This window comes from Pituophis catenifer, unplaced genomic scaffold, assembly GCF_029215685.1.
Source record: "Pituophis catenifer annectens isolate HBS135680 unplaced genomic scaffold, rPitCat1.0.hap2 SCAF_2, whole genome shotgun sequence".
Classification (NCBI taxonomy): Eukaryota; Metazoa; Chordata; class Lepidosauria; order Squamata; family Colubridae; genus Pituophis; species Pituophis catenifer.
This window is the reverse complement of record NW_027256882.1, coordinates 132,124,611-132,139,430: the sequence shown is the minus strand read 5'-3', so window position 1 is coordinate 132,139,430 and position 14,820 is coordinate 132,124,611. Positions and strand designations below refer to the sequence as shown.

The 14,820-nt window shown below is 39.6% G+C and overlaps 2 protein-coding genes across 5 annotated transcripts in view; one reads left to right on the top strand and one right to left on the bottom strand.

Annotated features, from left to right (window-relative positions):
- The window catches only part of ACOX1 (acyl-CoA oxidase 1), a 31,952-nt gene extending 28,301 nt beyond the window's left edge, over positions 1 to 3,651 (bottom strand). For both annotated transcript variants that reach the window (XM_070937553.1, XM_070937552.1), the window contains exons 1-2: positions 3,498 to 3,651; positions 2,207 to 2,366 (exon numbers count right to left, since the gene is read on the bottom strand). In XM_070937553.1, the coding sequence (XP_070793654.1) occupies positions 2,207 to 2,366; positions 3,498 to 3,606 (269 nt within the window). In that variant the 5' untranslated portion in view covers positions 3,607 to 3,651. The remainder of the gene's footprint in view (positions 1 to 2,206; positions 2,367 to 3,497) is intronic.
- Positions 3,652 to 3,875: 224 nt separating this feature from the next.
- Positions 3,876 to 14,738, top strand: TEN1 (TEN1 subunit of CST complex). Of its 3 annotated transcripts, XM_070934613.1 has the most exons (6): positions 3,876 to 4,010; positions 4,316 to 4,371; positions 4,491 to 4,584; positions 5,439 to 5,556; positions 9,571 to 9,728; positions 13,176 to 14,738. In XM_070934613.1, the coding sequence occupies exons 4-6, from the start codon at positions 5,468 to 5,470 to the stop codon at positions 13,307 to 13,309; spliced, it is 381 nt and encodes a 126-aa protein (XP_070790714.1). In that variant the 5' UTR covers positions 3,876 to 4,010; positions 4,316 to 4,371; positions 4,491 to 4,584; positions 5,439 to 5,467; the 3' UTR covers positions 13,310 to 14,738. The 3 variants fall into 3 exon arrangements, with proteins under 3 accessions (XP_070790714.1, XP_070790713.1, XP_070790715.1); XM_070934612.1 differs by lacking the exon at positions 4,316 to 4,371; XM_070934614.1 differs by lacking the exons at positions 4,316 to 4,371; positions 4,491 to 4,584.
- The last annotated feature ends 82 nt before the right edge of the window (positions 14,739 to 14,820 follow it).

Here is a 14,820-nt window from a genome sequence, read left to right as displayed (position 1 = left end):
GTAAATTAGTCCCAGAAAAATACACATTGGCTACTATTATCTGGGGATAGATCTGTTCAGCCCAGTCAACGTAGTGTAAACTATACAGGTAATCCCCAATTTATAGTCATTAATGGGACCAAATTTTCCATTCCTAAGCAAGGTGCTTAAGTGAGTCACATCTAATTTTATGATCTTTTTTGCCACAATTGTTAAGTGAATCATTGCAGTTCATGGGTGGGTTCTACTTACCTTTACTACCGGTTCGCATTGCGCCCACATTGCGTCCTGCGCAGATCACCTATGATGACATCCGGGTCAGTGGGCGGAGCCTCCCACCAGTTTAACTACCGGTTCTTGCGAACCAGTCCGAACCATGGGCAACCCACCACTGCTGCAGTTATTAAGTGAATCATATGGTCAGTAAACATATCTGGCTTCCCCCATTGACTTTGCATGTTAGAAATCAGCTGGGAAGATCACAAATGGTGATCACATCACCCTGGGCCACTGCCACATTTGCAAATACATGCCAGTTTGCCAAGCACCCAAAGTTTGATCACGTGACTGTAGGGATACTATGACAGTCATAAGTGAGAAGACTAATTAAATAAAGTCTCATTAAATAAAGTCACTTTCCTTTTCTTCCCTTCTGTATGAGGGATGAACATCTGCAACAAACCCAGTACAAGCACTTCAAAGAAGAATTAAGTCATCCCACAAGCTGGGAAATGGATCCCCCTCCTTCCATGTCATGCTAGCATTCAAAGGCATTCCTGCTTCTGGTAGTGATGCTTGCTGTCACTTGCTTTAAGTAGCAAAACTTTATTTGCAATGGCATTTTCTGGTATATACAGTAGTGGCCAAAATTGTGGAAATCTTTGGGAAAAGTGTATTTTTGAGATTTGATGGCTAATAGCACCACTTTTTTTTTTTTTTTTTTTTGAGTTTCAAGATAATCATATTCCACTGCTGGAATGGCCTGAAAATAGCCCAGACCTTAACCCAATTGAAAATCTATGGAGCCGACTAAAGAAACTTGTTAGTCAGAAGCAACCAAGCAATAAAACCCAGTTAATAGAAGCAATCATTCAATCTTGGTTTTACATTATAACAGCTGCAGAACCAAAAGACTTGGTTCACTCCATGGGAAGATGTAAGGCCATAATTCATGCTAAAGGTTACCCAACTAAATATTAACTGACGTGATAATTTTTGTAGATCTCATTTTTTCTACGTGTTTCACTTTTCTTCTTTATACTGTAACTGCTATTCTAATAGCAAATCCTTCATAAAGGTTATTGCATTACATTCTTGATTAAATTATCTTTCCATTATATATAATTTTATGGTACTATCCCCCCCAAAAATGGTGTTATTAGCTAGTTTTAGAAAATACACTTTTCCCAAAAGGTTGCCACAATTTTGGACACTACTATACATAACAGAGCTTCCTGCCCCAAATTTACAGAGGGAAACCCCACCATCTGCCTATCCAGTACATAGTACATATAGTAAGTGCACTATATATACTATATCCAGTACATATAGTAAGACTGCTGCAATGTCAAGGAAAGAAGTGCTCCACCCACTAATGTATGTTTATCCTTGAACATGACTGAATGCAGTGCAATGACCTTTTCCAAACAATTATTAAACCAAAGGCTCAAAGATCAGCAATTAGGGTTTAAGTTCAGAACTGGATGAATAACCTCGAACATTATCTCTGCCATCAAGTTCATTCTACTGGTTACTTCTATTGGCTCTCTACCAGAGAGGAATGGAAAATCAAGGAGCTTAAAGTAGCAAGACTATTTCAACATTGGAAGTTTTCTGTGGCGCAATGTAAAGGATAGAAAAACAAAAGTGATAGAGGAGAAAACAAACTAGAGAACTGTTGTTAATGTGAATGTATCATGTCCTTAGCTGACATTAAGTACTTTAAAAGAAAGCAACATTATCTTGCTTGGTTAAAAAGTAACAATGTTCCTAGCCTTCATGAATGCTACAGTTCATATATCTAGTTTCCACTGCTACAATAAAAGGAACTGAGGTTGCATAGGCTTTCCAGAAAACTATGTTTAGGGAAACTTTGCTAATTGAAGACTTCAAATGAGTATATTTAAAAGTCCCATGTAGGGGTCTTTTGAAATTAAGCATGACCATCCCTTAAATTTATAGGACAAATCTTATGCTTTTTAATGTACCCAATAATGAGCACAAGTACCTTTTAAACCAGTAGATCTCATCAGGGTCTGCAATCCCATATTCTCTTAATTTCATCACCATAAGAGCACTCTTTTTGATAGCTACTTCATAGCGTTCGCTGCGGGAGAGGAAATTTACATCTTCATGCTTGAAGCTGGGATCATTTGTAATAATAGCTTCTATGGGAAGAAGAGATATTAATTGTTTTCTTCAAAAAGGTATAAGACCATATCCTGCTAAATAAGAGCATGTTTCTTATTTAAACAAGTCTGCTAGAAATACATTTAATATTCTTAGATGCAGCTGTCATTCTGGTAATCGCTTTTATAATTTAATGCAGATCATAATCAACATAAAGCTGTAGTCACAAAATCTAGAAAAGTACAACCAGTACAAATGATTTACTTTCCTATCTTTGGGAAAAATGAAGATTGGCAAAGGGGTGGGTGGGGTGGAAGTTTAATTTAATTTAATTTTAATTTAATTAATTCAATTTACATGCCGCCCCTCTCCGAAGACTCAGGGCGGCTCACAATACATTTTAAAAAATCATTATAAAAAAACATTTAAAAATTAAAAACATTAAAAACTCATTCATGCCATTCATGGCCGGATCTCACCAGAGCGAGTCTATGCTCTTCTTATTTGGTGAGGATTTCAAACATGTCATCATTTCTCACATTACATGGTTAAATGATACAGGTCAATTAATTGAATACAAGAAAGGAAAGTTTGACAGCCGGATGGGACAACTGCTGTATTCTTAAAAGCCATCTCTTCTCATAGCACCTTTCAGCTGTGGAATTCCCTGTCTCTTAGGTCTCCTATTTTAAATGGTAAGACAATAAGGTATTGTCTGGAAGATTTATGGTTGAAATCTGACATTACCCACGGTAAGCATGAAGCATGAAGCCTATATCTACTTGGTGACCCAGTTAGATTAATCCTTTAAGGCACTAGATAGGCATCAAGTAAATTAGGCTTTAGGCATACCATCACATCTTGTATAACTTGACAGAAACATTGTTTTTTTTGGGGGGGCTACCTGGGTGGGAATGCCTCTTTTCTAAAATACACCCTGAGACACCGCTTGCGAGCATCGTCCAAAAATTTGGGGGGAGGGGGGGGAGGGAGAGAAGGCGTCCCCATTGAAAGCGGTGCTTGTCCAGATGCAAACGTGCACTTTTAATGGATTAAAAACGCCGGTAAAGTTCTGGAAGGGCAACGATCCGCCTTTGCAGCCACCGCCTCTGTCTGGGCTGCGGGGCTTTCTCTGCATCCCATCCCATCTCCCGCCCGCCCGCTCTCACCGATCTCCTTGCGGCGCAAAGTCCGCTCGGCGCCCCCGTCCAAGAGGTAAGTCAGCAGCTCCGTCTTGAAAGAAGCCGCCTCTCGCTCCTTCTGCAGATCCGCGTTCATCTTCGCGGCCGGGGATCCTCTGCGACCAGCCCGAGAAACAACCGCCAGCCGACTCCACTCGGGAAAAAGCTTCCGGACCAGGCGAAATGTAGACTTAGCCCCGCCCCGCCCCGCCCCGTGACGACTCGGAGGCCCAATAGGAAGCCGCTGAGCACCCGCGTGACACCGCGGAGGCGTTTCCTCTTGCAAAGGCGGAGCTTCCAGTAGGGAGGCGTCCCCTCGAGGTGGGAGGTTTTTTTTTCCTTTTCATTGCTAGGAGGAAACGGGGAGGTGGGGAGGAGAGAATCCAATGGTTTTATGCAAATGCTTAATTTGCACCGTCGACGTTTCATTTCGTAGAGGTATGCACCGGGCGCCCTTGTGAAACCACTGGTTCCTGGAATGGCATCCTGTTTTCAGTCCAGGTATCTGTTTGCGTACAGTCCGACCTATTCAAGGGTTGCCACCCGAAAGTTTCGCTTTGCCCGTGCATCACGGTTTTTTAAAAATTAAAATTAATTAATTAAGTAATTTATTTGTTTGTTTTGTCGAGAACGTATTTGGTAATAAGTATAAGCATGGATTGGATACAGAAAATAGATACAAATAGAAGAAACATTAGGACAGGGACGGTAGGCACGCTGGTGCTCTTATGCACGCCCCCCCCTTACAGACGTTATATAATCTGCCTGGTTATTGACCGAAAAAATACATGTTTGTAACTTTCCAGAGTGTAAACAAAAGATTCACTGGAGGGATCTAAAGTTAAAACTTCCCCGCCGCCTGGTATGTGTCTATTTATTTATTTTATTTGTATCCTGCCTTTGTTAGTTTTACAAATAACTCAAGGAGCTGAACATATCTAACACACCTTCCTCCTCCTCCTCCTCCTATTTTCCCCACAGCAACAACCCTGTGAGATGAGTTGGGCTGAGAGACACTGACTGACCCAAAGTCACCCAGCTGGCTTTCATGGTTAAGGCTGGGCTTGAACCAGTGGTGGGTTTCAAAATTTTTTACTACCGGTTCTGTGGGTGTGTCTTGGTGGGCGTGTTGTGTCTTGGTGGACGTGTCTTGGTGGGCGTGGCAGGGGAAGGTTACTGCAAAATCCCCATTTCCTCCCGATTAGCTGGGATTTGGGAGGCAGAGAATAGATGGGGGCGGGGCCAGTCAGAATTTTTACTACCGGTTCTCCGAACTACTCAAAATTTCCGCTACCGGTTCTCCAGAACTGGTCACCACCTCTGGCTTGAACTCTTGATCTCTTGCTTTCTAGCCTGGTGCCTTAACTATTAGAACAATGGTTTTTAAAGTTAAGAGTACTGTTAGGTTTCAGACTGACTGTTATTTGAATTTATGGCAGATCAAGCAGGATTCTCTTTTCTTAGCCAGCCAGACTTGGAAAGGGAACAGGGAAAAAAGAAAAGTCCAGGGGAACAAGCAGGGCCGGATTTTCCTATAGGCTAACTAGGCTTCAGCCTAGGGTCTCAAGATCAAGAGGGGCCTACATTCAAATTGTTAGCAAAATTAAAATTACACTTTCACTATAGGTGAAAGGGCCTCATAAGTGGAATAGCCTAGGGCCTCTTTTCGTCTAAATCCGGCCCTGGGAACAAGAAAACTGGGAATCGGTGAAAAGCAAAAATAATGGAGTCCAGTAGCTTCAGAAAAGTAACAGAAAGTCCATAATGGTTGATTAGGGTTATTAAATTATAGTTTCTGATTAAACTTATGTTTTAGTAAGGACGATACTCTAAAAAGCTGCTTAGTTTTATAGCAGGATAAATATTCAGAGCAGAAAAATATTTGAGATATCTGAAAATAGAAAGTTCTTTAATCTTGTTTGACAACAGGATCTGCTTTTTGCAAGCCATTCTACACAATGCTTCCAGATGCTGGAACATATCACTTTCCTTGGGAAATAAACTCTACTTCACTACCGGAAGGGAAAGCCGTGAGAACATATGGCAGGTAAGTGTATGTCTATTTTTCTTTAATTTGGTCAATACAGTATCTGCTTATTTTCTCTTTAATTGCAACATCTGTTTGTGCTTTCTGTAATTACTATTGGAGACAATGTCACTGGTCTGATTTCCTGCCGTCATTTGGAAACGGCTGTTTTGTTTTTCCTTTCACTTGTTAGATAACTTGTGCTTGAGAGTCCAAATCAAAGATGATCAGATATCCAGCAGTGTCAAGCTAGGGCCAGTTAGATGGCACCCAAAGATTAGCTGCTGAGAGAACATCTGAGGCAGCACCAGATGTGGGAGGAAGATCAAGCAGAAGAAGTGCTATGGCAAGACATGATTTTCCATGGATGTACCATCGACAGATAGCTGAGGTAGCAGATGTTGGGAAATCCTACCAGTGGCTGAAAAAGGCTGGACTAAAAGACTGCACTGAGGCACTGACCGTAGCAGCACAAGAACAAGCACTAAGCAACAGCTGCATGGAAGCAGAGGTCTACCACACTAGACAGGATCCAAGGTCCAGGCTATGCAGGGGTAACAGAGATAGTCCAACAAATGGCAGGGTATAAGATGCAGGCAGGAGCAGGATACACTGAACAGCACAACAGCATACGCTAAACGGCACCACCAAGTAGCTGGCACTGCATACAGGAACATCTGTACAAAATATGGGTCAGACCCTCCTAGGTCTAGATGGGAGATCCCACAAAAGGTTGTAGAGAATAAGAAAGCTAAGATCCTGTAGGAAGAAATCTCCTCCTGGGTTCTGCTCCAAGTGGGGAAAAAGACACTGGAAACATGGAGACTGCTTGGAAAGATGATTTAATGGTGGACAGGATCACATGGCTTGAGTTCCTGAACAAAAAAGGGCAGATACAGTAAATCCTCGGGTTTTTATGCCCTCTCTGGCTTTGCATTTCCTGGGGCCCTGAAACAGTATCCTGATTGGTTGTCAGACTCCCAGGAGGTGGGGGTCTTAGCTAGCCTTGCTGGCTGATGGTCACATGTGCTTCCCAGGTCACATGCTTCCCAGGTCACATGAGGTGAGTTTCTGCTGCTATTGTGTAGAGGGCTAATCCTATCTTTGTTGGATCTTTGGCAATTCCTACTATGGCTCTGCCTGAAGGAGGTAGATCTTTCTTATGTAGAATAGACTGGCCCAGGCCTTAATGGCCCATTGACAAAGGGTGGGGGCAGGAAGATGGGAGCTGCTTCAAAACATACTTATCCATTTCTCATCCAGGGAAATATAATATTCTGCCTTTTTCATATTTCCTAAAATATTTCACTCTTCCAGGAAAGGGGTGGGTGCTAACCTCCTACAATCCTATGGGACTTCCATATCCAGCCCACAGGTGGGCTTCACATAATCTAACAACCGGTTCCCCCCAGCACCGAAAATGTGAGTGTGTGTGCACCCTCGCTTTGCTCATGTGCATGGTCTTCTGCACATGCGCTTTGCTCATGCGTGCGCTTGCACACATGCACGTGGCTTAAAACACACAGCTAAATAGGACGGCATTGCGCCAGGGCAGATGGCGACCCGAGCTCACAACTACCAGTTCACCCGAACCGGTATGAACCAGCTGAATCCCACCCCTGATCCAGACAGACAGGCAGTACTGGCCAATCAACCAGACATTGTGGTAATAGAGGAAGGACCAGAAGATGGCAGTGGTGATAGACATAGAAGTGCCAGGAAGAAGGAGTTTGAGAAACTGGAGAAGTGCCAGGGAGAACTGAAACATAAAGCTATCCCAGTGGTAGTAGGAATACTCAGGATTGTGACTCTTGAGGAGTGGCTCCAACAGATCCCAGGAATGGTATCAGAGCTGTCCAGAAAAGTGTAGTGCTAGGAAAAGGTGAGAAGAACCCTCAAACTCCCAGACTTCTCTGGGAGAAGTAGAGGACCTGAGATTGAGGAAGACACAGACCGCTCATAAGGGTAAGAAGAGAATTTTTATACAGGTAGTCCTCAATTTATGACCACAATTGAGCCCAAATTGAGAAATTTGTTAAGTGAGTTTGCTCCATTTTGTGACTTTTCTTGTCACATTTGTTAAGTGAATCACTGCAGTTCTTAAATTAGTAGCCTGGTCGTTAAGTGAATCTGGTTTCCCCATTGACTTTGCTTGTTAGAAGGTCACAAAAAGAGATCAAAGGACCCTGGGACACTGCAACCAGTTGCTAAGCCAGTTAGCCAGTTGCTAAGCATCCAAATGTAAATCACGTGACATGGGGATGCTGCAAAGGTCATAAGTGTGAAAAATGGTCATAAGTCACTTTTTTCAGTGCTGTTGTAACTTTGAACAGTCACTAAATGAACTTTATAAGTCAAGGACTATTTGTATTTTGAAGTGTGTGTGTGCGTGTGCATGCACTCGTATGTATGCCTTTGTATTGTTGGGCTAATATTGTGGCAGTATGTTAGGTGTTGATAAATTAAAAGAAATTAGATGATCTCATTCTCAACAATTATCAATAGTTGACTTCCTTTTTTGACTAGAGATTAAAGAAGATTTGGTTCTAAAGAAAAGAAATAGACCATTTAAGAGAAGGGCATTCTTTGTAATGGCCAAAATATTAAACCAGTGTTTTCCTTAACATAGGATTAAGGAACTATACTCAGCTGGGTTTGTATTTTGCATTGGACTATAATGTGGCATGATTCAATTGTATTTAGCACATGGTATGGATTTAGCTTTGAGATTTACTTCTATCCAATGTTATTGGACCATGGCACACTATGTTCCATGGTTCACAAAGAGTTGGACACGATTTGGCAACGGAACAACAACTAAAAATGTTATTGCATTTAGACTTACTTTGAAAGCATTCCCTTTCAAATTTAGACCAATAACTTGCCTTCAGTTTAGACCAGGGGTGTCAAACTCAAGGCCCGTGGACTGGATCTGGCCAGTGGGCTGCTTAGTTCTGGCCTGTGGGGCCAGCCTGGAAATATCAAAGGACCGGCCTGCGGTGACTCTGCCGGCCGAAAATGGGCCGGCACGCAGCCCATTTTTGGCCTTCAAGGCCTCCTGCAGCATTCTGCCAGCCAAAAACGGGCTGCAGGGGAAGGGGGGCTCGCACAATGTAATGAGTGGTTATATGGTAAGATATATGATCTACCTTTTGAATGGTATCACCAACCCTTGGCATTTACTATATTCCCTAAAGAAATTCATTATTCTTCGTTACTCCAGTGAGTTGTGAGACGGCAGCCAATGCACTCAAAACCCTCAAGAAAGGCTGAGTTAGAAGGACTAACTGAAGCCATAAGGAGGGTTTTTTTTTTAAGTAAACATTAATTTACTACAGTAATGCCTTACCACTCTTCCCATGAAGTTTTATTACTTCTCTTAAGGAAAGGAATCTGAGAGTATTTTATAGTTGAACAATATTTGAGGGTGAAATGTAGCAGTTACTATCCCAAACACAAAATCCTCTTTGGAATTTTTAAAAGATTAGTTAGAAAATCCAGGTAAGCATTCCCTTCATCTTCACCTGAAAATATCTCAAAACAGCTCTGTGAGTCAAAGGGCAATGAGTGTATGCTATAACTCAAAAATAATGGGAATCCCTGACTTACAACCATTTGTTTAGTGTCTGTTCACACCCACCATAGCCACGCCCACGCCCAGCCACGCCCACCCCCAGCCACGCCCCATCACTACCAGCCCTCTGAGGTCAAACACAACCCCTGATGCAGCTCTCAATTAAATCAAGTTTGACATCCCTGGTTTAGACCAACAAGTAGATTTTAAACTATTTTTTCTGAATATTATGTATATTGTTTTACATATTCTATTTCTGTCATACATTGTTTGACTGTTATGTCTGTCTAATTAAAATAAAACATGGCTAAAACATATTTTTAGCCACTGTATTATTTGATATGAATTAATATTTCTACCCCTACCCCATGATATAAACATATTATTAGTATTATTAGTATTCTAGAAATGAATGTGTGTATCTTAACTATTAACAACATCTGAATCTTTCTTTCTTTCAGGCTTCACTCTTATGATATGGCCATTTCCCAAGCCATTTTAACAGCTCAGCATGCATCTGATCAGCACTGTATTCCAGTTTGCACAAAGTTCGTAGAACCCTTTCAGGCCCAGCTTGGGTCTTTGTATATTGTCCTGGGGGAAACGGAATTCAAGGATGGTAAGGATATCTATGATTTTTAATTCTATGGGACCAAAAAGTCTCCCAATAAATATGAACAAGTAGAACCATTCTTAAGGACTCGGCAAAAAAATAAGCCAATTCATACTTAAGGGTAGCTTAACGTAAATGCTACTATCATTCATACTTAAGGGTAGCTAAACATAAATGCTACTATCATAGGTGCTTTATAATAGAGAAAAAAGATGCAGATTGTACGTCTGTCATTCTAGGCAGTAGTTCTACCCCAGCCGGAGGCCATGTTGGGATAATCCCGGAATTACTAGGCTTCTGAATTAAGTCACTAAGTCTTACTTGGGTTGAATTGGAGTCTGTTTCTCCCCATCCAGGCCTTGGAAGTCTCTGAACATGAGATCCAGACTTCCACTATATTGCTGTTTGGGCCGGTATATAATTGGGTACCTATCAGCTGTATTTGAACAAAGATCTTTTAAACATATTTTACTGTGTTTTACTAATCTAGGTGAAATTTTAATATATATTGCTAGTTCATGTATGATGGACTATCCATACACTAAATACTGTAAATAAATAAACTGGGTATCATAGCTGTACTGATAATACCTCACCCTGAACCAACAAGGTGGCTTCGTGCATAGGTTAAACATGTTTATTCTGGGGTAAGCATTGAGATTGAGGACCTCCCATCCTGGAGTGCCCAAGGGCTGGACTTCTTCTTCATAACTACCAATTACAATCCCTTGTTTAGGAAGGAGTAAAACTACGATAGTACAATGCCCTCCATTCCCAAAATTTGCAGGTAATCCAGAATAATAACTGTAGTTGACCATATTGAAAGCTGCTATGTATTCTGGCAAGACAGTTGCATTTCCTTCATTCATGTCCCAGCGCAGGTCATCCATGAGAGTGACCAGTATGATTTTCGTCTTGTGTCCAGGCTTAAATATCATTCTGGCTTTTTCTTAATGAAAAATGGTTATGTGTAGGCAAGAAAAGAACCATTACTGCAACAGTTAAATGTCAGAGTTCCTACTAGAACTTCTTTTCTTTATTCACAAAGGGGTGGTGATTGAGGTAGGGGTAGATAGCTACCTTGGAAAGCTCAGGAGAATTTTGAAAGATTAGGCTAAACAAATCTTGGGCTTCATCATACTATCATATCAAGTTGATTCTTTTTTAATCCCAGAAACATGAGCAGCAAAGATTTCAATATTTTTCTGTGGAATTTGGAATGCTGCAATAGCACTAAATACTTCAGAGGGGAATTTTGAGTAACAGAGTTCTGCTTCTGAGGCCCCAGGGGCAAGGCATTTCTTCATATGTTAATGGTTGAGTAGCAGAGTTCTCCTTCTGAGCTTCAGGGGCAGGGCACATTTTCATAAATTAATAGTGGAAGTGCATTCATGACTTTCAACTCACACAGATTATAGCTGCCAAGTATTTCATGCATTGATCTGCTGGTGAGATGTTGATGTGAAAATTCCCCTTTCTTCCTGGAGAATTATCTCAAGTGTTTGATTACCTTTAACAGTGCCACTCAGTAGACAAAGCACCTGAATTTTTTCTTTATTTCTCCTACTTGCTTCTTTCTGTTCTGACTGGGATTTGAGAACTTTACTTCTTTTGTAGACCTGTTTTTGAAAACTCAGGTGGGAGAATCGGGGAAATGTGGGAGAAAAAATGTGGGGAAGGTTAAAATATCTTGCCTGTCCTGTAAAGGACTTCTTCCATGCCACTTGCTTTTTTGAAATAATAATTTTATTAAATCACGATAATAAAAAACTAATAAAACTAAAAGAGGAGAAAAAATGGAAAGAAAAAGAAAAGAAAGAAAAAATAAGAATAAAGAAAAAGAAAAGAAAAATATACAAAGAGCTTCCACAAAAAGCATAAACAAATTTAGAAGTTTACTACCTCTTAAAATATAGCAAATTATCTCTCCTTCCCATATCTACAAATAAATCCTTAAAGCCTTGTCATTTCAATGTAGATGTCAGCAAAAGTCCATTAATACAGAGATATCACATCTATTTGATCTTGATCAGATATACTAATTTTATATTCTTTCCTTCTACATATATCAATCTTGATCTGTAATCCCTTCAAATAGTGCCCTAGAACAGGGGTCCCCAACCCCTGGTCCGTGGATTGGCACCAGTGCTTGGCATGGCAGAAATGGGGCCACGCAAATAAGCAACCCCCCTTCTCCTGGATGAAGGCAGCATGCAAAACCATTGCTTCTCCTGTCCACAGAAAAACCTCTCCCTAATGCCCAAAAGATTGGGGGCCACTGTCCTAAAACTTGATTTCTTTTTTTCTTTGTCTTTTTCTTCACAACAAATTCTTCAAAGGTTTAATAAATCTCTTTTGTAAATCCAATATAAGGAAACTATCCAAGTCACTCTCCTGAATTGTTATTTGTATAGTCCTTTAATTATTAAGACATCAGCCAATTTCTTTTGCATGTCCAGTGTAACATCGTGTTCCATTTCATTCTTGTTGGTTGCCACTTGTAAAATCCAGTTTTAAATCAGTCTCAGTCTTGTCAGATACAACTTCCTTTTCAATAATATATTTTAAACACTATCTATTTAGGCAGACTCTGATAAAATTAACTTGTGGGCCTGTCGTTCATTTATATCCTTCAGTATGTCTTGCAGTCCACTCAAGAGGAGCAGATGTCTTGAGCACTTGTGGATGAAAAGTCACTGCTTTCCAGATTTCTCGTGATACTGAATGTCTACTCAAATGTTAAATCAGAAATATCCTTTAGGAGTATAAAACTTGTTTATTGTAGCTTAGAACAGGTAGTACAGGCATATTTGTCATTTCCAGTTCTCCTTGTGTACACTGTTCTAGTTGGGTGAGGCTTTCCACTTTATGCACACTGTTGGTTAAGTTTCTTCTGTGAATATTTGCTTGGAGGCAGAAAGAATTGCATATATTCCTTTGAATATAGATTCCCAAAGAGGATAAGAGAACAGAGAAAACATAAAATGACTGATGTATATACCATAGATTTAGATCTCATTGAATCTACACTCCACTTTAGAATTTTATTCCTCATTAATTCTGTTTGTGCACTCTGGAATTCTCTGTTACCTACATTTTATAAAGTAGCAATTGTTAGGCCCCCTCTGAAGACCTGTCTCTTCATCTAGGTCTTGTACATATGAATTTTCTCTCCCACCATCTTTTTTAGAACCACCTATTGCTTTCAATTTATTGGGTCTAATTGCATATTTTTCATTTTATAAACCGTTTAGAGATGGTATATTAGAAAAAGCTGTATAAAATATATATTACAAAATAAAGTGCTATATATACTGAAGTAACAAAGAGTGGAACTGCCACATTGTATGATTTGGGTGAACATTTTGTTTTAATTGCATTATTAACTATGAAATTGTTTTAAAGATCCTTTAATTCAAATGGTGATTTATTTATTCATTTTTTTTATTGCAGGTGAGATTATTATAAAGGCTCGTGTATTTACATGTGTAGAAGGAATAAATCTTCAGTTATTGGAAAAAGCCATAGAGGAACAGAGAAAATATTTCCAGGAGAGAAGGAAAGATCATGAAGGAAGCATATGTTAATGCTACGCTTCAGCCAGGATTTATTTTCGAACACAAAATTTGCTGTTCTGTATATGATCACTCATCTCTTGCCTTTACTCCTGGTGTTGTTGTGGATTATATTGCTTTGTGAATACTTATTTAAAATTGGTTTGATACAATGCGTTAGATTCAAACTGGTCTTTGTATTAGATTGTGAATCTTATACATAATTTTGTTTAGAAACCCATATAAACGATAGAGCATGCAAAGGGCTAATAGAAATCTTTATTTTGGAAGATGATTTTTGGAAATCATAGAAGCTTGATCCTTAAGTTGTTTGGAAGCAAAGAAGTTTCTTAATATGCTAAAGAAACGAACGGTTGGTGGCTGGCTAGGGGCATGGCTTTTAATTCTAATTTTATTGATAGAAAAAAGTGTTTTCACTGGCTTGGAATGCCCCCATTTCCCTTTATACAACTTCCTTGTTTTCCTGACAGTTGTTGAACACCTTAATCTTCCATTTCAGAATATATCAGAATTGTGAAAATAATTCAGCTTTTAAATTGAGCCTGAAATAAAACTGGTTCTGGAATAATAATAATGCTGGTTCTGGAAGAAAATAAAAGGAACTTTTCCTTTATTTTTCAATTTGTATTATAGAATCCTACTAAGATCTGTCTTGTTGCATGTATTTATATTTATGTGACACTGTAGATGTGATCATTAGGCTTTAGGTAGCTTGTATCAATGTGCTAATGGCATCCATCTTAATAATTTTCGTCAGGACCATCATAAAACTCTTATGTGTTTGCAGCTAGAAAAAGAAGTTGAATACTATCCAATTTGTTGACTAGATGTGGTTCCTGGACCTTGGAATCAGTGATATGGGTCCTTTATATGAGCTGGGCATTGATCATGAGAGAGCAGACTCATGGTATGAAGGGTCTTATCTTGTTTCTATCTTACAGAGCCCTACAGGGTTATTGAATATCTTTCCCCAGCTACAGCTGATTTTCCAATTATGTTTATCTCTGGACAGAGGTAATTTGTCCATAATAACTCATGGTCTAATTAACTCCAAAGTAGAATTTTAAATGTGTGCTTTATGAAGCTGCCTTTAAGAATGGCTAGGGGACTGGCTTGATAAGACCGTATAATATCAGATTTGTTAAAAGCAGCACTGCTTGCCTCTTGGCTAAATACAAAAGCCCCAAATGTCTCACTATCTAGTTACCTATCACATAGGATGGTTAAAAGAATTATTACTCAACATCTACATCTGATTTTTAGTAATAGTTGAAATGCATAGTTTCTTAAACAACATTTAAGAAATTAACAGATGCCTGTTAGTATCTGGACTGCACCAAGGCTTTTTCCTATTTATTTTTTATCTTAAAGTTGAAGTGTGTATGCTTACTTTTCTGTTAATTAGTTTGATGTAATTAAATAAAATATGAAAAAGTTATAACTTTAACTAGTGCTGCTTATGTTGAATGGGTCATCTGTTGAGATTTGCCATTGTGGGATATAAAAACAGTTGATATATATAG